Here is a 26,591-nt window from a genome sequence, read left to right on the forward strand (position 1 = left end):
GAGGGCAAGTGGTTTCCCTGGTTGGAACAAATGGTTGTGTCCCAAGACACACTGGTTGGCAAGTGGGGAAATGAGAGAGGGGATGGCAGGAAATCAAGCCTGTCGACACTGTGAAAGTATTTTACAAGCTGTTGGACACAGTGGACGGTTGGAGCGCAGTCCTGCCGGGGGAGCTCTGAGATGGTGTGGAGTGTCTCTTCCAAGTTTCCCACCCGAGAGAGGGAACGTACGCATTTATCCCCAGGTCTCCATCTGGCCTTGCTTGAGGCCTCCTTCCCATGGCATTAACTCTTTGGCCCTGCTGGGGAAAAAGGCCCTCAGCCTGAATCTTGGGCATTTGCAGTAAGCAGCCTTCAGCAGTGAAAGGCGAAAGCTGACGGCACCATGGGCAGGACACCACGGGCACCTGCTACCACATGTCCAGGAGTTTCTAATTTTTATCAGTGACTCTGCTGTTCAGTCCTACACAGGGAGCAAAACTCAGCACAGCTCAGTCACCAAGAAACACGGCAACTCGGCCCTTCGGGTTACAGGATAGAAAGCAGTCATTCTGCAACATGAATCATGTCCATCCTTCATAGCCACAGGCTGAAACGTGGACAAGAAACTCCCGGGCCACCCTGCTTACCCAGTACCCTGTTCCCTCTCCCCTTGGCTTTGCAGGAGCAGTATGTGTTTGTGCACGACGCCATCCTGGAAGCGTGTCTCTGCGGCAACACGGCCATCCCGGTATGCGAGTTCCGCTCGCTCTACTACAATATCAGCAGGCTGGACCCCCAGACCAACTCCAGCCAAATCAAAGACGAATTTCAGGTACGAGCACATCCCAGGCTCCATGACCCAGCCAACTTCAGTGCCACTGAACACAGTCCTGGGGCTTTCCTTGCAAGAGTGGCTATGTATATATCCTTCCAGTGTCTGCAGCTCCAGACAGCTGAGAAGGAATTCCAGAACGTGAAATGCACACCATGAGCAACCGCTCACCAATCAGTGACTGCTGACACTTGCTTTTTTAAACTATGAACATGTTTTGGAACCGAGGTCTTATTTAGTTCTAGTCTAGGTTGTATGTGGAGACAAGTTTATAGACACAGGTGTGAATTTCAAGCTCCTCGATCCCTGGAGGGACTCAGGTCTTCTCAATATTTCTGTACAATTGGAGTGTGTCCTAGATCCTCCCAATTCAAGGTGGGGTCTCGAGACCAGCAGCATTGGCTTCACCTGGGAGCTTGTTAGACGTGCAGAATCTTGGGTCCCACCGGACCTACTGAATGAGAGCCTGTGATTTAACAATATCTCTGGGTGATTTCAATGCACATTCAACTCCAAGAAGCATCATCTGAGGGCACAGCTCAGGCAGAACAGATCTGTCCCCTTGGAGCCCATGTAGCCAGAATGGTGGCAGCTTTGGTCTGGAGGCCTGGAGTTGAATCACTGAGTGAGGCAAAACCAGAGTCCAGCCCACTGTCCTGAGGTCAGTGCCAGGGTCATATTTTGGGCAACAGGAGCTGTGAACAGGCAGGAGGAAGCACAGAAGCTTCAGGTCCAGAAGGACCAATGCAGGTCCGTGGTTCCACGGGCAGATACCCCAGCCAGGTCAGTGCCTTAGTCCTCCTTCAAACAAACAGACTTTGTTGATTCGGAGTAGAGACCAAGGGCTGAATGGGGGAAGGATGGAGGACACGGACCCCTGGTGGTTGCACGTAGCATCTAGTCTGTTGGCTGGGGCAGTTCAGCTCTAGCCCCACACTTGCAAGACTTCCTCTGCAGCACACAAGCCCTGAATTTTTCAGACATACTAGAGCTTGCTCTCTGGGGGTCTCTCACTCCTCCTGGGCGTCTCATCCAAGCATCCTTCCTTCCATTCTCAAACAGCTTTCTGAGAGGCATGCTGGTAAAATCATTTCTCTCATTCCATGGCACTTCAAGTGATATTTAAAAGTCATTAGGGATTCCCTGCCCCCACTCCCCACCTTATGACCTCCTGGCTGGCCCACCATTTCGTGCAGAATGGCGGAGAGGAGTAACTCAGCTCAAATGATTGGCAGGTGTTCAGAGCCTGTGTCTGAGCCCGCTGAGTGTGTGCCGTCCCTGCAGCCTTGGCCCTGTGGTGGTGTCCCGCAGCCCCTGGCAGAGGCTCTCAGCCCCCAGGGCCTGGAGCAGCCGGCAGGAGATGACAGAACATCACCACGGAAGAGAACAGTCCTGGGGAGAGGACTGGAGGGGCAGGCTTGGAGGATGAAGGGAGTGTGAACATTGCTGCCTCCTCTGTTCAGGCCAACCATCTAAGCAGTACCTGCCTATCTGCCCTTGACCCCGTAGACCCTCAACATCGTGACTCCTCGTGTCCGGCCCGAGGACTGCAGCATCGGTCTCCTGCCCCGGAACCATGACAAGAATCGGAGCATGGATGTCCTGCCTCTGGACCGCTGCCTGCCCTTCCTCATCTCGGTGGATGGAGAATCCAGCAACTACATCAATGCGGCACTGATGGATGTAAGTGGAGCCCTGCCAAGAAAAGCTCCTGGCTGGCATTCCAGGGAAAAGCTTCTTCCCAAGGGGGAGGGGGCTGGAGCCCAGGGCCTTGACATCCCCCTGCCCAAGCCAGCCTCTCCTTCTGATCTTTTTGGCCCACAGGACCTTTCTCCCCCTGAAGGCTCTGATCCAGACCTATATGCAAGCTGTGCTTTTAGCTCTTTTGCTCCCATAAAGGTCTGAAAGAATAAACCAAAAGCTTAAAGTGGGTCCCCTGACACCACAGTGAGGCTACAGGCCTGACCAGTCCCCCTTCCTGCTATGTACAGAGCTGACTCTCAGCCTTAAGTTCAGTTCAGGAAACATTCTACATGCCAGCCATGTTCCTACTATTGTCTTAGGGGCACTGTCTCCTGCTTTCTCAGCATCAAGTCCAAGAAGTGCACACCTACCTTGACCTGGTTTGGGATTAGGGGGTCACGTTCCTACCCCCATGGGCCCATGCTCCTGACTTGTGTGCTCCTCCCCTGGGTCCCTCAGCTACTCCCGGCTGTCATCACTCCACTTCCAGGATGTGAGATGTTTGCCGCTGGAAGGAACCGTGCATCATCCAGTCTCATCCATGCACTTTCCAGCAAAGGAAACTGAGGCCAGAGAAAGAGACTCGCTCAGAGATACCCAGAGAGCTAGTGGCAAGCTGGACCCTTGGACTCCTGGCTCATATTCTAGAATTTATTCCTTGAGCCTCCCCTCAGTTTGCTTGATTCAGTAAGATGCAGACATCTTTCCTCCCAAGACTCGGGACCAAGTACACCATTGCCTGACTGGGGAAGAGCCCTTCCAGGTCCCTCTCCCCACCTATGCCTGAAGTCAAGTCCATCCAGCCCACATGAACCTCCCATCTTACCTGGAACAGGAAGGAACATGGGGTACTGTCTGCTGGGGTCAAGGCCAACTACCTCTCTGACCACTAATCCTCTTGAAATTTATCCCCAAGCATCCTAAGTGTTTGTAAGAGGCAGAGGGGTGACAGGAAGTCAGTGCCTATCTCAGCTCTGTGGGCGCCTGCCCTGGCCTCTGCCCACAGGGTGCCCAAGTCCTCCATGGAAACGCTGGCTCTGGGTCCGGAAGCAGGGAGTCTTGTCCTGTCAGATCAAATAGCTGGATGTGGAGGGAAGACTGCAGGCTTTAGCTTGGAGTCTTCCAAGGTCAGTGTATGCGTGTATGTGTGCGTGTGTGTGTATGTGTGCATGCGTGCGCACACACGTGTGTGGTGAGAGATGGGGCCTGGGGGTGCACCCACACTTCCAAGTTCCTCCCAGCGTTGTCTCCCCCTTGTCCCAACTCCCCCTCCTTTCCTTCCTCATCCAAGGATCAAACACGCTCCTGGCCTCTGCTTAGTATATTAGATGCTGCCTGGAGTCAAATGCCTCCTGCCAAGCTCTGATGCTGATTGTATTCTCTTTGTCCACAGGGCATTTCTCCTGTGAGCCATCACTGGGGTCTTTGCCTTTCTTATTAAAAAAAAAAAGTCCTTATCTGTATTCCAGCTCGGTTTGGGCATTATCTGGTAACCATGGCAGCTTTGCTCCTAGCAGAAAAATATGAAGTCCTCTGGGTTAATTTTTAATGTTTCCCTTGGTAAAGGATGATGTTATCCATGAAATGGATTGCCAACTGATCCCTGAAACCCGGCAGGAGCACGGATCTCGAACATATTTTCAGATAAGGCTTTGTCAGGTATGCTGGCCTAATAGAGCATTTATCACAGAGACAGGGAAAATGGAAAGAAAACTAACATTCACTGAGTGTTGGGCAGCATGTCAGATCCTGAACATAGACTATCTCATTGTGCATTTGGATATGATTATTCCTGTTTTCTGGCTGAGGTACTGAGGGTCAGAGAATTTCCATGACTGTCTCCAGGTCAACTCGCTCAGAAAGGGTGGAGCCAGGGTCTGAACCCCAAGTCTTTTGACTCTTAAAGCCTAGATTTTTTTCCATGTCTGGAAATGTCTGCAGACCAGCTTCTGCCACTAGAGTTTGGCTTTTGGGGGGAACTCAACATTCTGTTCTCCTAGATTCTTCCTCTGACCATTCCACTGGCAGGAGAAGACCCTTCGAAGACAAGACCCCCTAGTGCATCTGTGGCATCCACGGTTGCAAGGCATTTTCTTTGCCATCAGGACACCAAGAGATAAAAGAACAACAGCAGGTGCTTTAAGTATTCTATTTGGCAGAGTCTTTTGCCAGAGACTTTTCCTGGTTTGAATGGGCAAACTCTTCTTCCCTCCCCATCCTCCTGCTGCCCTGTGACTCTACTTGAAACAGGCATGAACAATCACTCAAGAAAACTTGTTGAGAATATGAGTTATTTCTCAGGTTTTACAAAACACCAATGAACCGGAGATGCTCCCCAATCTTTCCAAATACCTTCTCACAGGGACTGTAATAAATAGCACCCAGTTGAAGCTTCAGATGTAGTCCAGACTCACACAGGCCATTTTCTCTGGGCCTCAGTTCCCCACCTGTAACATGGGACTGAGTTTATTCAGTTGTTTGCTGGACCTGTACTGGGCGTCTAGTGTGCCGGCCGTGATGCTAGTGCTGAGGATGAAGAACCAAGTCAGGGATGGTCCCGCCCTGCCAGCGGGCTCACAGCTGGGTTCTTGCTTGCTGCTCTTTTCACGTGCATATCTTTTCAGTCTGTACCACACCCATCCCTTTGGAGTTATGAATCCCATCTTCCAGTTGAATCTGAGATTTGGAGAGATCTAATAACTTGCCAGTGCTTAGCACTGATTTAAAAAAAGTCACTCTATAAATGTGCTTGAATGAATGAATGAATGAATGATTGGGTGGATAGATGGATGGATGGATGGATGAATGACTTATAACGTACAACTGGCAAAGCTGGGTTTGAACCCAGGTCTGCCTGACTCTAAAACCTGAGCACTTTCACTGCCCCATTGGCTCACAGGACACAGTGCCCACCTTCTGCCAGACCAGCTCAGCCTGCATTCCAGCCTTGGGGCAGGAGTGAACCTCTTGTACTATAAGCCCCTTCAGGAGGCTCTCTGCCTCGGGCTGAGCCAGCCCCTCCTCCAGCATTGTGGGCACAGGGACACAAAATATCCCTTTTATCCCAAGAGATGCCTTGGCCAGCAGAGCAGCAAATCTGCATCCAGAATCTTTCATTTCATATTGTAATGATGATTATTTGCCGAGCTCCAAGACATAAATAATTTATTGGATAATCCCCATCCGAGTGACACCTTCCTAATGAAATGTCTTAGTCTGGAGGAGAATGAGTTCATTATGAGAAGGTCCCCTTTGCCACCAGGGCACCCCGAGATAAGGACGGGCAGTCGCTTTGTGTAATCTATTTGGCAGACTCGGGGGGCCTCTGGCAGCCGTCCGGGCCTCATCACCATCAGAACATCGCTGATGGGTGTATATTTCATGAAGCCTGTGTCGTTCTTTTGTCAGAGCCACAAGCAGCCTGCCGCTTTCGTGGTCACACAACACCCTCTACCCAACACCGTGGCGGACTTCTGGAGGCTGGTGTTCGATTATAACTGCTCCTCTGTGGTGATGCTGAATGAGCTGGACGCTGCCCAGGTAGGAGGAGGCCCGGCCCAGCCCTAGGTGCTCAGGTGTGTTCGGGCAGCCGTGCCCAAGAGCTGGAGGGACAGCCCTCTGCTGCCTCTGCCGAGCCCAGCTGCCCTCTGGTGGGCACTGTCTGCTAGTGAGCACCAAGCCAAGCCCGTTCAGCCTCCAGCTGAGGCCAGGGAGTCCCCTGCCAGGCCCTGCCACCCCCCAGCCCTCCCAGTTCCAGCAGTGACTCCCCCTGTCTGTGGGCTTTATCCAGCCCCCGCACCGCCCAGGGCCAGAGCCTGTTGTTCCATCCCGCAGACGCTGGTTAGGGTGTTGCTCCTAATCATGCAGAGCTCACAGACAAGGCTCCTTCCCCAGCTCTGAGCATCTGAGCACCTCCAGCCGTGCAGCATAGCCTGATACCCGGCCACGCGCAACCACTCTCCCCCCTCTGTGACGCAGCCAGACTGACAGAGCCTGGGGCTTCAACCACTGACCCTTTGCCCACTGATCACCCCGCCGAGGCCTGGCTTTATCGCAGGTGACCCTTGTGTCCCAGCAGGCTCCATGCCTTAGCTCCTCTGCATGTGACAGTTCCAAGCATCGTGTGCCTACAGCACATCCCCATAGCCAGGCCACGGGACACGTGTCATGGGGCAGCTTCTGGGGCTCACACCCCCGTGGCAGGGCAGCCGTGCCTGGGTGGAGGCGGTGATGATGGCCTTGTAGGGTTTTGGAAAGCCATCCCATCACTGTCTCGAAGGAAACCCAGAGTAACTCAGAGGATTCCCTTGTGAGCAGTGGCCTTGGGCAGGCCTTGTGTGGGAAGAAAAAAAATGGATCTGAGCTGTAGTCAGTCTCAGCCCTCCAGGAGCCCACAGTCCTGCTACAGAGACAGATGAGCAAATTGTCCCCACCTCGTGTGGCAGCACTGTAATAGAGGTCAGCCGCGAAGTGCTGTGCTGGCCGGGAACGGAGAGCAATTACTTCTGCCCAGAGGGTGAGGGAAGACTTCAGAAAGGTGACTTTGGCCTGGAAGAAGGCAGCAGAGATCTGGCGCATGGGGGCTGACGTCACTGGGTAAGTCTCTCCAGGCAGAGGGAACAGCAGGGGCAAAGGCCCGCGGGGGTCACTGTGTCGGCTCATCTGCAGGACAGCTTCGGTGGCAGCGGGGCTGGGGGCATGTCAGGAGGAGAAGAGGGTGGTGATGCTGGACGATACAGCCGGGCCAGCTTGCAGAGCTGAAGTGGGGGTGTGGCAGAGTCAGAACTCCTGATAGGAAACAGGAGATGGGGGAAGGAGAGGGTTGCAAATGTGCAGAAGATAAAGGGAGGGGTCTGAACTGAGGAGGTGGCCGGGAGGCAGGAGAATTAGGGTTGGATGTGAAGATATTTCTAGAGTTGAGGTCCACAGGTTTAGGGAGCAGTTGGATGTGGGAGGTGAATGAGAAGAAGTCATGGATGGTGACAGGGCTTCTAGCATGGATAGTCAGGCATCTGGGATGCGACCGGCCCAGGTGGGGAAGGCAGGGGAGGAGTGGGAGAGGCAGCAGGAAGTTCGGGAAGGCAAGGAGGGGAGCAGATCACAGCTGACCCCTGAACAAAGCGGGAGTTAGGGGCACCAGTCATCCATGCAGTCAAAAATTCGCTTATAATCTGTAGTCGTCCCTCCGTGTATGGGGCGCCTCTGTGTACGAGGCTATTCCGTATTCGCGGTTACTCCGTATCCGCGGTTCCCCCATATCCGCAATTCTGTGTCCCACAGATTCAACCAACTGCAGATCCTGTAGTACTATATTATTTACTATTGAAAAAATCTGCGTATAAATGGACCCGCACAGTTGAGACCCGTGTTGTTCAAGGGTCAACAGTTAGTAGAGCAGGGGTCCCCAACTCTCTGGCCACGGACCAGTTTCGGTCCTTGGCCTGCTAGGAACCAGGCCGCACGGCAGGAGGTGAGCGGCGGGCGGGCCAGCGAGCAAAGCTTCGTCTGCCGTTCCCCATCCCGCCCCCCCATCGCTCGCATCACCGCCTGAACCATCCCCCCCTCCCGGGTCCCTGGAAAAACTGTCTTCCACAAAACCGGTCCCTGGTGCCAAAAAGGTTGGGGACCACTGTAGGAGGGGACAAAATTGAGCGCAACTTGGGATGTGCATGTAGGAGTCGTTCAGGAGAGCGTCTGTTCATTCATTCAGTCCACATTTGTTGAGTAGCCGCTATTTGCCAGAAGCTATTCTAGGTGCTTGGAAATGCATCCGTTAACATGACAGAGAAAGCAAAACAGCAAATTCTCATGTTTTATGCAACTTCTATTCTCAAGCAGGAGAGAAATAAACAGCAAACACTTTGTAATGGACTTAATTACATGTTAAAGGTGACAAGTGTATGGAAAAAGAAAAATAAGAGGGCAGGGCTGGAAGGCTGGTTTGGGGCACAGGCTGCACCTGTAGTTGAGTGATGAAGGTGGGCTTCATTGAGAAGGTCGTATCTGAACGCAGATTTGGAGGAGGTGCAAGAATGCACCACGTGACCATCTCAGGGAAGAGCATCCCAGGCAGGGGCATGACCCACACCAGGGATTTATGGTGGTGGAACGGACAGAGGCCATTGCCACTGGAGCAAAGCCAGTGTGGACAGCAGCAGAAGGTGTGACACAGAGCCACAGCAGGGCCAGGTCATACGGGCCTTGGGGATCATAGGAAGAACTTGTGATTTTACTCTGAGAGAAATGAGGAGCCATTGACAGGTCTTGAGCAGAGGAGTGACTTGAAAAAGTAATTGGACTTTTTTCTTTAAAGCCTCCCTCTGGCTACTGTGTGGAGAACAGACTGTTGGTGTGGGAAGGGGGAGGGTTGTTGCTAAGAGCAGAAGCAGAGAGGACAGAAAGGAGGCCCCTGCAGTAATCCAGGTGACAGGTGATGGTGGCTTGAGCCTAGGTGGTAGCAGTGGAGTGGATTCTGGGTATATCCTGAAGGTAGACCCAACGAAATATCCTGCCAGACTGAATAGGGAATGTGAGAGAAAAAGAGGAAGCAAGGATGACTCCAAGGTTTAGGGCCTGAACGATGGACGGTTAGAATCTGAGATAAGCATGAAATGTAACAGATTCCCATAAAACAGAGACCCCTGCAGAGTTCCAAAGTCAGAAGGCATCACCACCCCATCCCTTTGCCTGAAAAAGTAAAACAGTGAACTCTGGTCCATGAGCCCATGAGTGAAGCAGAGCCCTTTTTCCAACATCCCTCTTTGCAAAACCGGAGCTCAGGCACAGAGGAGAAGTTTGAAAGAACCTCACTTTGGGACACATAAAGTAGCAAGGGTCAAGGTCACTGGCTATAGCTCCCCCTTCAAGGGTGGCTCTTGGGTGAATGAAGATCTTTCAGCTCCAGATGTTGGTGCATTCTTTGAGAGTTGATTCTCTAAACGCAAGAACACCAGGCTCAGAAGTGCCCTGCGGTTGGCTGCCATATGCAGCTGGCAAGCATCCCCTGAAATCAGCAGATGAATAGAGCACTTATTGATATAAATATCATCACCACAACAGCTGGGCGCCTTGCGAAAATAAACAATGACACAGCGTGAGCATCAGAAAAGCCGCCCTCAGCACCTGGAGGGGTGGCGCTTTGAAGCGGCATCAGCACTTGTCTGCCAGCCTGCCCATGCTGAGGCAGCCCACGACTTTGGCCAGTCCAGCAACACAGACAGGTCTGCCATAGGTCCCGAGTATTGTTAGACTGCTCCCAAGAGGACCAGTGCCACATCCTGTGGTTTGACTGGGGACCAACCGGTAAGGGCTTGTGTTGGTGACTACCTGTAACTTGTAGCAAAGTAAGTTTGTGCAGAGGATGAAAGGTCTCCAGGTGCTTTATTTCCTGGCACTGCTGCCCAAATCTGTCTGCTTCTGCTCAGAATCCTACACCACGTCATTCAGTCAGCCATCCCCAGCCGCGGATATTTTTCCATTCTCCACAGTGGCTGCTGTTCAAAGACAGTTATGAGCAGTGGGGGGCTCAAGATAAAGACTCCCAAAGCAATTTCATTGACCTTAGAGATTTTTTTAAAGCTCTTTGGGACTCCAAAGGGCTGTGGTCAGATTAGCGGGGCAAAATCCTAACCACAACATCTAGCGAATGACACTGTGGTTTCTGATGGGCACATCAGGAAGAACCTCTTCAACTACACCCAATAGCATTGACAAGATCTCTTCCATCTTTGTGGGCTCTATCATGAGACCAGAGTCCATGGGAACCAGACACCAGAGAGAAGCCCTCTTCTTGGTCAGGCCACACCCACTATCTTGTTTAGAATCCTCTATGCCCACCATGGGGTGGGTCTGTGTGGTAGACAGAATCTTGGCCCCCCCCCAAAGATGTCTACATCCTAATCCCTAGATCTATGAAGGTATGAATGGTAAATGGGAATTTGCAGATGTGATGAAGTTCAGGATCTTGAGATATGTAGATTGTCCTGGGTTATCCAGGTGGCCCTGCTGTTAGAGTCTTTATAAGAGGGAGGCAGGAGGATGAGAGTCAGGAACAGATCATGTGACAGTGGAAGCAGAAATTGGAGTGATGGGGCCACAAGTCAAGGAATGCTGGCAGCTTTTAAAACTGGAAAAGTTGAGGAATGGCCTCTCCCCTAGAGACTCCAGAAAGGAACACAGACAGTTCAGCTGACACTTCGATTTTAACCCCTGAAGCCTCATTTCAGATTTCTAACCTCCAGGTAAGAAATTTGTGTGGTTTTAAGCCACTGCGTTCGTGGCAATTTGCTACAGCAGTTCTAAGAAGCTAAGACAGGCAGCAAAAATGAAAACAGAAATTCAGACCTAGAAGTGTAGGAGTTAGAGCCCACGCAGAGTGTGAGACTGAAATCCTGGGGAAAGCCAGAATCAGCCTGGGGTACCGGACTGGAAAGTGGCTTGAGCTGGAGAAATCCATGTCTGAATCAGTGTCCAACAGGAGCCGTGAGGGCACAGGCTGGGGAGAGGCAAGGAGAAGGCAGATGGCCACCTCACCAGTGGCAAGAGGCGTGCTGAGCCAGAGGGAGGTCGTTTAAAGGTTAAGGAGCATGCTTTCTGGGCCACATTCAATCACGCATTCATCAACATACATTTACTGAGAACCTACCGTGTGCCAGGCACAAACCTAGACACAGCAAAGCACAAAAGAGGCACAAAAAAATCCCCAATCCCCATGGAGCAGGTGTTCTAGGGAAGTAATATCCACCTCCTGGACTCTCTTTGGCATCAGACAGGCTGGAAACATCTTTAGCTGGAACCATCGCACCAGGACCCTCAAGCTGCGGGGAGAAGCTGAGCAGGAAGCAGAAGGGATGGGAGAACCGGGTCCAGGCAGCATGTCATGTTGCCCCAAGCGCTGCGGGCAGGCAGCGCCGGAGGAACCAGCAGGGGATGACCACCACGACCCCACCTGGCCTGGAGTCAGGTTTGGGGGTCAACGAGACCTGGCCTCATTTCTGTTGTTTCCATAGAATAAGTGCTGGGGCTTTAGCATTCCTTGAATATTCTACTCATTTATGATATTGGCTCTGCTTGGAGGATCCCCTGAGCTTCTCAGTATTTTACTTGTCTCTAATTCTAGGCAGTACACTTTACCTTGCTTACATCTTAGAGATTTTATAAACTAAGTGTTCTCCAAACACCTTTCAATATTTCCCACGTCTTTCCTCCAAAGACTTGCCGCTTTGAAAGCCTTTATTTCCCAAACCGTATTGACTAATTAATAATGTATAACCGTCTCAATGCATTTCTGATCTGCAGGCCATAGACAGAGCTAAAACAATGGGGTGCTTTAAAGCCAGAGCCTCGGTGTCCGCCACTCAGGACAACGGTGTGATCCCCTTTGGCTTTTGAAGACCTTGGAGATAGCTCATTGGCTTCTCCTGCCAACCTTATGGACGCCACTGTGGAAACCAGCGGTCTGGCCCAGGTCCACTTCCTCTCATTTTGCAGGTCAGGAAACTGAGGCCCAGGCAGGCTTTGTGCAAAGTCCCACAGCCACCCCTGACCCAGGCCCAGGGCCCCCTGCCAGGGATGGTGAAGACTTTCGCCGCCGTTTACACAGCAGATTTCCAGGGCCCCCGTGCCTGATAAGCAATGGCTTGCTGGTACCTGGGTATATGGAGCAGGAAGGAATGTTGCTTACTTTAAAACAAACAAGAGCCCCAGTTCTGAACTCCCGCCCTGGAAAGCCTGAGAGTTCAGGCGATGCAAAGCCAAGTGAAAAGGTGAGGGAGGTGAGGGCCAAGAACATGCATGCCTTCCCACGGAGCTTCTGGAAGTGAGAGAGGCAAGCTTGTCATCCTCCCAGAAAGAAAGCGGGGGCGATGTTTCAGAGATGTCTTTTCTTGTCATTGTGCCTGGAAGGCAAATAGCAAGCACTGATATCCCCATTTTTATCTTGGCTTGTGAAAACACAGCCTAACGTGCTAGCGAAATACACGGGATGCCCAAGTCTGTGTCTCCGCATTGCAAGGGGTCGTGTTTCTGTCTCAGCCCCGACTGGAACAGTAGAATAAGGAGTTTGGGGTCCAGGGACCTGAGTTCAAGTTCTAGCCTTGCCACTTACTTGCTGGGTTGCCTTAAGCCAGTTTCCTACCTTGTCAAAGTCTCAGTGTTATCATCTATGAAGTTCGTATAACTCAGATGCCAGCCAAGTTCACTCTATCTTTGACGATTTAAATAAAATAGGCTCTGTTTCCTCTTCCCCTTCCTGTGGGAAATTCCACTGTCCACCCTCAAGATTTCTGGGAATTCCAAGGGGGTCCTGTATTCATGTCCACTTCCAAGTTCCAGCTCAGGCTTTACTGGAGGCAACATGGGGTTCATATCCCAGCAATGCCCGTGGCTGAAGGTGGAACATCGCACGTCCCGGTTCTTAAACCCCACCTGTCTCCTCACACCTGGCGGCTGGCAGCACGTCTTCTCCCCCCACCCTGTTGCCCAAACCACTTTCTTCCTTCCTCCCCTATTCTTCCACCCCTCCCCCCAAAGCTGTTCCATTCTTAAGCTGCATAATTCATCTGTCTCTTTATTACCTCCTTCCAAAACCTGCCCTGAGCCTTTGCCTTCCACCCACCCTACTTCCTCTGTAGATATTTTCCTAAACTCCCACCCTTCCTTCCCGGAAACAGACTCTGATGTACCTAAGAGTGAGTTTCCACCCACTACATGGAATTGCAGTATCACCTCAGGGGACGATGGATAGGTGAATGGAGAATGGATGGGCGAATGTGCTTTGATTATGGGCCACGTGCCTCTCTCTCTCTCTCCCTGGCTTCACGCCCTCCTCTTCCCCTACAGTCTGTCTTCCTTACCTGGCCACAGTGTTAAAGCCAATGATATGTTTTGGGCTCTTTATGGAAGTCTATTTAAATGAATTTTGTCATCACTGATCTGAATTTTAAAACCAATTCAAGTAACTCTTATATTTTTCTCTTAAAAATACTAATTCACTTCACCTTTAAGTGGCCTGGGATTGATTCCCTCCTATGGATCACAGGGACCTTGATAAGTAGAGTCCTTCATCTCTAGAAGCTATATTACTTGGCTTTTCCATTTTATCAAAGTATTTTTTTAATTAACAAAAGGCATAACTAAGGTGCACTGAAATTGCTTGAGAATTGTTTATTCCAAAAATAGGCCCATATGCTAGTTTTCATTTAACTCATCAGAGTGTGTTTATTTCAGCGACTAACAAGCTTTCTGATTCCATCAGCAAGAAAATGATGTCTAACAGGGAGGCAGCCTTGGTGTTTGTTAGATTTCATGTGTGAACGTGCACCCCCGAAGGACATCTTTCTATGGCCCAAGCAGCAGCGGAGATCACTAGGTGGAATAATGCACGGCAGCTGTTGCAGGGCTGTCCACACAGGCTTCATGACTTCCGCTTGGTTTAACTTGTTCTGACAATAAATAGCAAAAGCCCCTCTGCTTTTCCAGGAGAAGCATGGCCGTTTCTAAATCAGCAGCAGCAGCTGCAGTGGCTTCCCTCCCCGGCCCCCCAGGTGTGGTCATCAGCCCGGCCGTGTGCATCTGCAGTGGCGAGGCCCTCCCTATGGACAGGAAACACCACCCCTCCTAGACGGATGGGTAAGAAAGGGAGGAGAAGCACAGCACTAGGATATAAGGTAGGAAAAGGCTGGGCTATAGGCTAAAGGATTGGAATCTATCATGGAGACAACTACTGCAAAAGTTTCCCATCTAAGGAAGAAAGTAACAATGTTACATTGAGTGTATGTGTGGCCGTGGCCCCAGGTCAGCTGGGTCCTTGTGGTTTTAGACCGCCAAGTGGACTTCCTTGAACCCCCTATTTCCAGGGCCTTAAGAAACCATAAACTCCTCTCCCCAAGATTTCTATAACCTTTTGTTTCTCTTTTTTAATTTATTTTAAATTTTTAAATTTTTAATATAATTTTTAAAGGTTACTTTCCATTTACAGTTATTATAAAATATTGGCTAGATTCCCTGTGTTGTACAGTACATCCTGGAGCCTATCTTACACCCAATAGTTTGTACCTGCCACTCCCCCACCCCTTGATTACCCCTCCCCCTCCACTGGTAACCAGTAGTTTGTTCTCTATATATGTCTGCTTCTTTTTTGTTATATTCACTAGTTTATTGTTTTTTAGATTCCATATGTAAGTGATATCATACAATATTTGTCTTGTCTGACTTATTTCATTTAGTACAATGCCCTCCAAGTCCAGCCATGTTGCTCCAAAGGCAAAATTTCATTCTTTTTCATAACTGAGTAGTATTCCATTGTGTATATATACAACATTTTCTTTATCCATTCATCTGTTGATGGTCACCTAGGTTGCTTTCATATCTTGACAATTGTAAATAATGCTGCTATGAACATTGGGGTGCAAGTATCTTTTTGAATTAGTGCTTTGGGGTTTTTTTGGATATATACTCAGGAGTAGAATTGCTGGGTCATATGGTAGTTCTATTTTTAATTTTTTGAGAAACCTCCATACTGTTTTCCACAGTGGCAGCACCAATTTACATTCCCACCAACAGTGTACAAGGGTTCCCTTTTCTCCACATCCTTCCAATATTTATTATTTGTGTTCTTTTTGATGATGGCCATTCTGACAGGTATGAGGTGATATCTCCTTGTGGTTTTGATTTGCATTTCCCTGATGATTAGCTATGTTGAGAATCTTTTCATATGCTTATTGGGCATCTGCATTTCCTCTTTGGAAAAATGTCTATTCAGCAGAATTTTTCAATCAGCAGAATTAAAAAATTTGAGTTGTATGAGCTGTTTATATATGTTGGATATTAATCCCTTATTAGTCATATCATTTGCAATGATATTCTCCCATTCAGTAGGTTGTCTTTTCATTTTGTCGGTGGTTTCCTTTGTTGTGCAAAATCTTTTAAGTTTAATTAGGTCCCATTTATTTATTTTTGCTTTTATTTCCTTTACTTTAGGAGATGGATCCAAAAAAATATTGCTGTGACTTATGTCAAAGAGTGTTCTGCCTATGTTTTCCTCCAGGAGTTCTATAGTACCTGGTCTTACATTTAGATCTTCAATCCATTTTGAGTTTATTTTTGTGTATGGTGTTAGAGAATGCTCTAATTTCATTCTTTTACATGTGCTGTCCAGTTTTCCCAGCACTACTTATTGAAGAGACTGTCTTTTCTGCATTGTATATTCTTGCCTCCTTTGTTGTAATTGACCATAAGTGCATGGGTTTATTTCTGGGCTTTCTATCCTGTTCCATTGATCTATGGTTCTGTTTTTATACCAATACCATACTGTTTTGATTACTGTAGCACTGTAGTAGAGTCTGAAGTCAGGGAGCATGATTCCTCCAGCTCCATTCTTCTTTCTCAAGATTGTTTTGGCTCTTCAGGGTCTTTTATGTTTTCATACAAATTTTTAAATTATTTGTTCTAGTTCTGTGAAAAATGCCATTGGTATTTTGCTAGAGAGTGCATTGAGTCTGTAGATTGCCTTGGATATTATGGTCATTTTAACAATATTTATTCCTCCAATCCAAGAACACAGTATATCTTTCCATCTCTTTGTGTCATCTTCAGTTTGTTTCATCAGTGTCTTATAGTTTTTGGAGTACAGGTCTTTTGCCTCCTTAGGTAGGTTTATTCCTAGTTATTTTATTCTTTTTGATGCAATGGTACATGGGATTGTTTTCTTAATTTCTCTTTCTGATAATTTGTTGTTAGTTTATAGAAATGCAACAGATTTCTGTATATTAATTTTGTATCCTGCAACTTTACTGAATTCATTGATGAGCTCTAGTTGTTTTCTGGTGGCGTCTTTAGGATTTTCTATGTATAGTATCATGCCATCTGCAAACAGTGACAGTTTTACTTCTTCCTTTCCAATTTTGATTCCTTTTATTTCCTTTTCTTCTCTGATTGCTGTGGCTAGGACTTCCAAAACTATGCTGAATAAGAGTGGCAAGAGTGGACATCCTTGTTTTGTTCCTGATCTTAAAGGAAATGCTTTCAGCTTTTCACCATTGAGTGTGATGTTAGCTGTGGGTTTGCCACATACGGCCTTTATTATGTTGAGGTATGTTCCCTCTCTGCCCACTTTTTATCGTAGTATCGTAGAGAGTTTTTATCATAAATGGATGTTGAATTTTATCAGAAGCTTTTCTGCATGTATTGAGGTGGTCATACAGTTTTTCTTCTTCAATTTGTTAGTGTGGTGTATCACATTGATTCGCAGATATTAAAAATCCTTCCATTCCTGGGATAAATCCCATTTGATCATGGTGTATGATCCTTTTAATGTATTATTGGATTCGGTTTGCTAGTATTTTGTTGAGGATTTTTGCATCTAGGTTCATCAGTGATATTGGCCTGTAGTGTGTGTGTGTGTGTGTGTGATATCTTTGTCTGGTTTTGGTATCAGGAAGGTGCTGGCCTCATAGAATGAATTTGGGAATGTTCCTTCCTCTGCAGTTTTTTGGAATAGTTTCAGAAGTATAGGTGTTAACTCTTCTCTAAATGTTTGGTAAAAAATTCACCTGTGAAGCCATCTGGTCCTAGACTTTTGTTTGTTGGGAGTTTTTTAACTACTGATTCAATTTCATTACTGGTAATTGGTCTGTTCATATTTTCTTGTTCTTAGTTCGATCTTGGGAGATTGTATCTTTCTAATAATTTGGCCATTTCTTCTAAGTTGTCCATTTTATCAGCATGTAGTTCATAGTAGTCGTTTACAATCATTTGTATTTCTGTGGTGTCAGTTGTAACTTCTTTTTCATTTCTGATTTTATTGATTTGGGCCCTCTCCCTTTTCTACTTGATGAATCTGGCTAAAGGTTTGTCAATTTTGTTTCTTTTCAAAGAACCAGCTTTTAATTTCATTGATCTTTTCTATTTTTTTTTTAGTCTCTATTTCTGCTCTGATCCTTCTTTCTTTCCTTCTACTAACTTTGGGGGTTTTCTTGTTCTTCTTTCCCTAGTTGCTTTAGATGTAAGGTTAGGTTGTTTGAGATGTTTCTTGTTTCCTGTGGTAAGTCTGTATCACTATAAACCTCCCTCTTAACATTGCTTTTGCTACATCCCATAGGTTTTGGATCTTCATGTTTTCGTTTTCATTGTCTCCAGGTATTTTTTGATTTCCTCTTTGATTTGTGCAGTGATCCATTGGTTGTTTAGTAGCATACTGGTTAGCCTCCACATGTTTGTGTTTTTTTGCAGGTTTTTTCTTGTAGTTGATTTCTAGTTTCATAGTGTTGTGGTCGGAAAAGATGCTTGATATGATTTCAACTTTCTGAAATTTACCAAGGTTTGTTTTGTGGCCTAGCATGTGATCTATCCGGAAGAATGTTCCATGTGCACTTGAAAAGAATGTGTATTCCGCTGCTTTTGGATGGAATGCTCTTTATATATCAGTTAAGTTCATTTGGTCTAATGTGTCATTTAAGGCCTGTGTTTCCTTACTGATTTTCTGTCTGGATCATCTGTCCATTGATATAAGTGGGATGTTAAAGTCCCCTACAATTATTGTGTTACTGTCGATTTCTCCTTTCATGTCTGTTAATATTTGTCTTATATATTTAGGTGCCCCTATGTTGGATGCATATATATTTACAATTGTTGTATCTTCTTCTTGGATTGATCCCTTGATCATTATGTAGTGCCCTTCTTTGTATCTTGTAACAGTCTTTATTTTAAAGTCTATTTTGTCTGATGTAAGTATTGCTACTCTGACTTTCTTTTGATTTCCATTTGCATGGAATACCTTTTTCCATCTCCTCACTTTTAGTCTGTATGTGTCTCTAGAGCTGAAGTGAGTCTCTTGTAGGAAGCATATATACAGGTCTTGTTTTTGTATCCATTTAGCCACTCTGTGTCTTTTGGTTGGAGCATTTAGTCCATTTACATTTAAGATAATTGTTGATATGTATGTTCTTATTGCTGTTTTGTTAATTGTTTTGGATTTGGTTTTTTCCCCTTTCTTCTTTTGTTCTCTTCTCTCGTGATTTGATGACTATCTTCAGTGTTATGTTTGGATTTTCTTTTTTGTGTGTATATCTATTATAGATTTTTGGTTTACAGTTACCATGACGTTTTTGTATAGCAGTCTTTATATATAGATGTGATTATTTTAAGTTGATGACCTCTTAATTTCAAATGCATTTTTAAAACCCTACATTTGTACTCTCCTCCCCTCATGATTACTGTTCTTGATATCATATTTTATCTAATTGTTTTGTGTATCCCTTAACTGCTTATTGTGGATATAGATGATTTTACTACTTTTATCTTTTAACCTCCCTACTAGCTTTGTGTGTGGGTGATTTCCTACCTCTGCTGTATGTTTGCCTTCACTGGTGAGCTTTTTCATTTTGTTAATTTCCTTGTTTCTAGTTGTGGCCTTTTCTTTTTTGCCTAGAGATCATTTAACATTTGTTGCAAAGCTGGTTTGATGGTGCTGAACTCTTTTAGCTTTTGCTTATCTGTAAAGCTTTGGATTTCTTTATCAAATCTGAATGGGAGCCTTGCTGGGTAAAGTATTCTTGGTTGTAGATTTTCCCCTTTCATCACTTTAAATATATCATGCCCCTTTCATCACTTTAAATATATCATGCCTTCTGGCCTGCAGAGTTTCTGCTGAAAAATCAGCTGATAGCCTTATGGGAGTGCCCTTGTATGTTATTTGTTGCTTTTCCCTTGCTGCTTTTAATATTCTCTATTTATCTTTTTGTCACTTTAATTACAATGTGTCTTGGTGTGTTCCTCTTTGGGTTAATCCTGTATGGGACTTTCTGCACTTCCTGGACTTGGGTGATTGTTTCCTTTCCGTGGTTAGGGAAGTTTTTAGCTATTATGTCTTCAAATATTTTCTCAGGTCCTTTCTCTTCTCCTTCTGAGACCCCTATAATGTGAATATTAGTGCTCTACATATTGTCCCAGAGGTCTCTTAAACTGTCCTCATTTCTTTTCATTATTTCTTCTGTTCAGTGGCAGTGATTTCCATTACTCTGTCTTCCAGCTCACTGATCCGTTCCTCCATATCATTTAGTGTACTATTGATTCCTTCTAGTGTATTTTTCATTTCATTTTTTGTATTCTTCATCTCTGTTCAGTTGTTCTTTATCTCTTCTCTTTGTTTAAAACTTCTAACTTCTCCCTCTGTACATCCATTCTTCTTCTGAGGAGTTCTTTGATCATCTTTATGATAATTACTCTGAACTGTTTCTCGGGTATATTGTCTATCTATCTCCACTTCACTTAATTCTTCTTCTGGGGTTTTATCTTGTTTCTTCGTCTGGAACATGTTCCTCTGCCACCCCATTTTGTCTAAGTTGCTATTTGTATTTTTATATATGTGGTAGGTTAGTTACGTGTCTCAACCTTGCATAAGTGGCCTTCTGTAGAAGATGTCCTATGCATCCCAGCAGTGCACTCCCCTCTCATCACCCAAGGTATATGCTCTTGGGGTGCCCCCTAATAGGGCTGCATGGGTCCTTCTGTTGTGGCGGCCTATGTGGGCAGTCTGGTAGGCTTGGTCGGCCCCTGGCCCAGTTGGTTGCCAAGCTCTGCCTTGTACAGATGCTGCTGGCTGCTAGTTAGTGTGGCCTGGTCACAGGGCACTGGATGCAGAACCCTAGGGGTGTCCCAGGGCTAGTGCTGGCTCACTGGTGGCCGGAGTCAGGGTCCCGAAGACTCTTGGGCTGTTGCCGATCCCCTGGCAGGTAAAGCCAGGTTCAGGGGTTGGTGCCAGGCAAGCAGAGCCAGTTCCTGGAGTCTGGCTGCAGGGCCCAGGGATCCCTGAGCTCATTTCAGGTTGATGGGGGGCAATTCCTGACACAGTTGGGTATGGGGTCTAGGGTATCTCAAAGCTTGCGTTGGCCTGCTAGTGGCCAGGGCCCAGCTGGTCCCAGGGTAGGCTCTTGCCTACTGTGGGTGGGCTGGGTCTGCAGGCTGTGGGATCATAGTTTTCTTGCATCTGGTGTTTGCCCCCTGGTGGGTGAGGCTGGTCTAGAGGCTAATGTGGGCTTCCTGAAGGGAAGGGCCTATGCCTGCCCACTGGGAGGTGGAGTTGGGTCTTGGCCCTCTGGTGGGCAGGGCCATGTCTAGGGGCTTTTCTAGAGGTGACTGTGGGTTCAGGAAGTCTTTAGGCAGCCTGTCTGCTGCTGGGTGGGGCTGTGTCTTTGCCCAGTTAGTTACCTAGCCTGAGGCACCCCAGCACTCGCGCCTATAGGCTTGTGGGTGGGGCTGATGAGCCAGGATGGCAGCCACCAGCAGCAGTGTTCACACAGTAGAATGTTCCCCAATATGGCTGCCACCAGTGTCTACGTCCCCAGGGTGAGCCACAGCCATGCCCACCTCTCCGGGAGGCTCTCCAAGACCAGCAGGTAGGTCTGGCCCAGGCTCCTATCAAATTACTGCTTTTGCCCTGGGTCCCAGTGAGTGTGAGATTTTGTGTGCACCCTTTAAGAGTGAAGTCTCTATTTGCCCCAGTCCTGTGGGGCTCCTAAAATCAAGCCCCACTGGCCTTCAAAGCCAAATGCTCTGGGGGATCATCTTCCCAGTACCAGACCCCCCAGGCTGGGGAGCCCAACATGGGGCTCAGAACTCTCAGTCCTGTGAGAGAACCTCTGTAATGTAATTATTCTCTAGTTTGTGAGTCGCCCACCCAGGGGTATGGGATTTGACTATGTTGTGAGTTTGCCCCTCCTACCTGTCTCTTTGTGGTTCCTTCTTTATGTCTTTAGTTGCAGAAGATCTTCTGGTGGTAGGTTCCAGTCTTTTTCACCAGTGGTTGTTCTGCAGATGACAGTTGTGATTTTGGTGTGCTCATGAGAGGAGGTGAGCTCAGGGTCTTTCTACTCCACCATCTTGGCGGCTCTCCTATAAACTGTCGATGCTTATGTGCTCATGGTCTGGCCCTTCAGTTCACATAGAAGTGGAGCTGAGACCACGTAAGTCACCAAGGGAGCAAAGCTCAGTTCCTCGCCCGCTTCCACAAGAAACCCCCATGCACAGTGAGCATTGTCCATGTTTGTTATTATAAATTTGCTTAATATTTAGGAGTTTAGGAGAGGGGGGGGCTCACAGGACACACTGATTCACCTTCAGCCCTTTCACTGGTTCTCTTATGCTCCTACTTTTCCTCTTCCATCTCCTGGGTCCCTCTCCTGGGTCCATCTCCTAGGTCCATCTCCCGGGTCCCTCTCCTGGGTCCCTCTCAAGAACAACCCATAGGCCTCTCTCCTCCGACCTGCAGAACAGTGTCCCCACATCACAGGTGGCACCTGTCCTCACTGCTCTATCAGGCTGGCTGACCAGGAATTTTCACAAGGGCAGTCCTTTGGGTATTATTATCCTAAAGAGAAATTTTCATACGGGCTGCTAAGTAGAGGGAAAAAGACCCTTCACTTTATCTACCTTGTTTTGAGTGACCCTCTCCCACACTGCCAAATAATTATAGCTTACATTTATGGAGTACTTACTAGCTACAGACTCCTGTGCTAAGTAGACACATTCAGATTCACAGCCACTCATCACTTAACCCAGAGAAGCTAACAGATTTGGCCAAGTCACTCAGCTAGGGGGTGACAGGGCTGGGATTTGAGCCCAGGGCGCTTCAAGCAGGAGCCCCATTACCTTTTGCTAAGCTGCATACATGGGCCAAAGTGGTGGTACCCACTGAGGCACCACCCCAGCACTTGGACACCAGGACAGTCTTGAGCTAAACCTTAGAGGACATTTCTTATTGACGAGAATCATTTCCGAGCCCCAAAGGGTCACCAGGAACAGAGCATTGGCTTCCCCCATTCTCTCTCCCATTTCCCATGGCTAGATTATGTGCAGCGTCCTGGCCTGGGGGCAGACCCTGATGATCCTTGGCAGCTCAAACACCACATCTGCCCACAGATCACCTGGCTGAATGTTACCCATGCCATTGCTGATGTGGTCTCACGGATTAGGGAACTCAAGTGAAAGGCTGGCTCTGATGTAGGATTAGAAGGACCCTGCAACCTTTCCCAGCCCTCTGGACATGATGGAGAGTGACCTGGAAAATCAAATGCAGAGAAGTGTCCCAAAATAAAGGAGTCTTGTTTGAGGCAGAGTAGAACCTATTAGCTTGAGAAATTGGTCTGGAAATCTTATTAAAAGAGACAAATCGTTCCACATTCTCTCCAGACTGAAAATATTGGGGATAATAGACTTTCCTTGATGCCTTGGACCCATGTACCTCATGTCAGGATCAGAGCCAACCTCTGGCAAGGCACGATTCAATGCAGGTAATAAAGGCAATTATTTTTTTTAAATTGGCAGTTCTGATTAATTCTGGTTTCTCTGGCCAGCCACAGACTTATCTGTACCAGTCCCTCATTACTGTGAAGGTTGCAGGTCAGAAGAGCCAATGGCAAAGAGAAATGAAGTTCAAGTTGTGGATTTGTCATTACTGCACAGCTCAGCAGATGACTGTCCAGCCGCAGAGACCTCTGTGACCAGCACTCCCCACCTACACACACACACACACACACCTTTCTCAGATGACTGTCCAGCCGCAGAGACCTCTGTGACCAGCACTCCCCACCTACATACACACACACACACACCTTTCTCAGATGACTGTCCAGCCGCAGAGACCTCTGTGACCAGCACTCCCCACCTACACACACACACACACACACACACACCTTTCTCACTATTCTCAATTAACCCCCGATGGAGACGCCAGGAAAGCAAGGCACCATTGCATTATGAAACTTAATCTTGCTTACCTTTGCTATTTAAGAGGGGTGATAAGAGGAAGAATTCTTCAAATTTATGTGTTAGCTATTATCATTATTGTTGTTATTCTTGTTGAGCACTGAGAGGTTCAAGAATGATATGAATCGCTGGAATGTCGTGGATGCTGGCACTCTGCTAAGGGCTTTCTTCCCATGTGTTCTCTCTTTATCCTTAGAACAGCCCTATAGGACAAGAGTTGGCCAACCTTCTCTGCAGAAAGAACCAGATAGGAAATACTTTAGGTTTTGTAGGCTGTGCGGTCTCTGTCACAACTACTCAAACCTGCCATTATAGCTTGAAGGCAACCACAGAAAGTATGTAAATGGCTAATATAGCTAGATTTCAATAAAGCTTTATTTACAGAATCAGACGGCTGGCCAGGTTTGGCCAGTGGGCCATAATGTGAACAAATGTTATCCCTAAGCTGGAGTTTAGGTTCCACAGCTAGGAAGGTGGGAGATGTGTGCTTTTGTCTCCTACGGTCTCCCTCCTCCCTGCTCCTCCATTCTGCCTCTAGTTCTGGAGGAAGGATAGAATCAAAAAAGTTTTAGCATGTGACTACCCAGGGTGAGTTGGCTGTTCTCTCAATGAAAGGGAAAGCGATCACTTTCATGAAAATCCTGCATCCGTGGTGGTTATGGGGAGGCCACCGGATTGCCGTGGGTAGCCTCTGTCCGTCTAGTTCCTTGTCTGCAAGCTCAGCATAGGCTGTGGCAGACCCCACTGAGATGCCAGGATCTCAGAAGCTTTGGTGGGTCTTTGAGTCTCAGCTACATCTTCCGGGCAACCCCCAGGTGAAAAGGCTTTCTAACACGTGGCCTCTTGGTCCATGCTGGGGTGGTCCCAGCGAGCCTGCAGCCTCAATCTTAGCTCTCCTCCTTGCCCCTGGACAGTGTCCATCTCCACTACCCTTGGGAACCAGGAGTTGAGGAAGCATGCTTTGCCTCACTCTGAGCCACAGCCTGTGCCACCTACCTTAATATTCTTTCCCCAACTATAGTCATCTAGTGACTCAACAGATACGGGGCATAAAGTATCTGTGTCTCACTCTTGATGACGCTATAAACTAAAGGGACAATTTATGATCTTAGGCCAGGCTTAGTCTCTGCACCATTGAGAACTGGGGCCAGATTCCTCTCAGGGGAGCCGTCACATGCATTGTAGGATATTTAACAGCATCCTGGCCTCTACTCACTAGATGCCCATAGCAACCCCCAGGTGTGATCATCAAAAATGTCTCTAGAATTGCCACATGTCCCCTGGGTGACAGAGCAACCTCTGCTGAGAAGCACTGTCTTAGGTTGAGAAGCAACCACTGCCTTTTGCTCTCAGCTGTAGGTTCTAATTTCTAATTCCAAAAAAATAGGAAAGGTAATAGGCAAGACCTCTCAATACCATGTTACATTATCTTTTGGCGCAAGGTAAGCATAATTAGCCCCATTTTACACAGGAGAAACTGAGGCCTGGATGGCACAGCTAGTAAGCAGCAGAGACTGGATTTGGACCCAAGCCTGTCTGATGCCAAAACCTATGTATTTTTTAAAACTACTCATGATCTGATGATGAAATAAACACCGTGAAGGTTTTCCTAGAATGGGGAAAAGTTGCTATGATTTGTGTTGAACTAAAGATTGTAGTTGCCCTTCCTCAGAGTGTTCTATCTAACCCTTACAGTAGCACAAGGTAGACAGTATTTTCCCCATTTTACAAATGGGGAAAACTGAGGCCCAGCAAGCCTACCAAATGGTTTGAAATCAGCACAGCAAAGATGTTTAAGCCCAGTGTTTCTGTGCTCAGAGCTCTGACTTTTCAACAACCAGAAAAATGGGTAGCTGTTCCCCAACAGGAAAGCTGAGCCTAATTTCCTACATAATACTCTACCTTTCTAGCCAATGTGTCCTGCAGGCAGTAAGAAAGGTTTCATGATCAATGAAACCAATGCCCCCGGCCCCTGACCTTGGCCTTTTTCTGTGACCCCTTTCCTTACCTCAGCTCTGTATGCAGTACTGGCCTGAGAAGACCTCGGGGTGCTACGGGCCCATCCAGGTGGAATTCGTCTCCGCAGACATCGATGAGGACATCATCCACAGAATATTCCGCATCTGTAACATGGCTCGGGTAAGTGTACGGCCACCGCTGCTTCCCGGACTCCTCCTTCCCAAAACAGATGGAAGCTGCCGGGAGAGGACCCCACAGGCCAGCCAGGAGTCTGTGCTGTCCTCTCCTGTTCACCTCGTCCTTGGGGAAGTGATGCCTTTGCCAATTCCGGCTCCAGACCGACCCAGCAATGGCCCCCACACACAGAGACACACAGGGGGACATCCAGCCTGCCGTCTGCCTGTTTCCTGACACACTTGCTGCCATGTAGACACAAATTCTCAGAATGTAGCGCTTCCCTGCTGTGTCGCGCTGTTTCGGCATGAGTTGACGCAGCCTTTGATTGGATCCAGTAAGCTTTGGGCTAGATGGTGGGAACACCAAGATGGAAAACAATAAGTTGCCTCCATGAGGAATTTCACTGCTGGGTGGAGGAGTATTGGGTGGAACAGATGAGTGATCTATGAAATGATGGCTAACTAAAGTGACCTTGGTCTTTACTGGGGGCTCGTGGTGAACAGGATTCAGTCCCTGCCCTCAGAATTCGCTATCTAATGGGAAAGCGAGATGTGTTTTGGCTCATGAACTGCAGAAAGAGAGAAGAATCCTGCCCAGTATTCAGGGAAGCCTTTCCTAGAGAAAGGGGCATTTGAATTGGGTTTTGAGGACTGAGTAGACGTTTTTCAGGTAGAGGAGGGATGCAGAGCAGTCATGGCAGGAGAATCAGCATGCACAGAGGTGTAGAGGTGGGTATGGGGATAGTGTGCGACTCTCCCCATGAGGACATTATAGCGTAGACCCCATTTATTCCATCTTCCACTGCAGTGCTGCAGCCTCCAGGGTATCTGGAGGGCCTGCATCCCTAAGCATCCCCAGCAGAACAGCCCTAATAGCCTCTCTGTTCTCAGCCACAGGATGGGTATCGTATAGTCCAGCACCTCCAGTACATTGGCTGGCCTGCCTACCGGGACACGCCCCCCTCCAAGCGCTCTCTGCTCAAAGTGGTCCGACGGCTGGAGAAGTGGCAGGAGCAGTACGATGGGAGGGAGGGACGCACTGTGGTCCACTGCCTGTGAGTATGATGGAGGGGTCTCCAGGGCAACAGGGTGGTGGGTAATGGGACACCCTTGAGGATGCCGCTGGCCACAAATACCAGT

At 47.8% G+C, this 26,591-nt stretch overlaps 1 protein-coding gene across 11 annotated transcripts in view; it reads left to right on the forward strand.

Annotated features, from left to right (window-relative positions):
- Window positions 1-26,591, forward strand: part of PTPRT (protein tyrosine phosphatase receptor type T) — a 1,089,879-nt gene that overhangs the window by 1,060,771 nt on the left and 2,517 nt on the right. For 10 of the 11 annotated variants that reach the window (XM_036826097.1, XM_036826103.1, XM_036826099.1 and 7 more), the window contains 5 exons: window positions 664-813; window positions 2,323-2,496; window positions 5,965-6,096; window positions 25,330-25,455; window positions 26,343-26,506. In XM_036826097.1, the coding sequence (XP_036681992.1) occupies window positions 664-813; window positions 2,323-2,496; window positions 5,965-6,096; window positions 25,330-25,455; window positions 26,343-26,506 (746 nt within the window). The remainder of the gene's footprint in view (window positions 1-663; window positions 814-2,322; window positions 2,497-5,964; window positions 6,097-25,329; window positions 25,456-26,342; window positions 26,507-26,591) is intronic. The other variant, XM_036826100.1, reaches the window with a different exon arrangement.

This window comes from Balaenoptera musculus, chromosome 15 (genome assembly GCF_009873245.2).
Source record: "Balaenoptera musculus isolate JJ_BM4_2016_0621 chromosome 15, mBalMus1.pri.v3, whole genome shotgun sequence".
Lineage (NCBI taxonomy): Eukaryota > Metazoa > Chordata > Mammalia > Artiodactyla > Balaenopteridae > Balaenoptera > Balaenoptera musculus.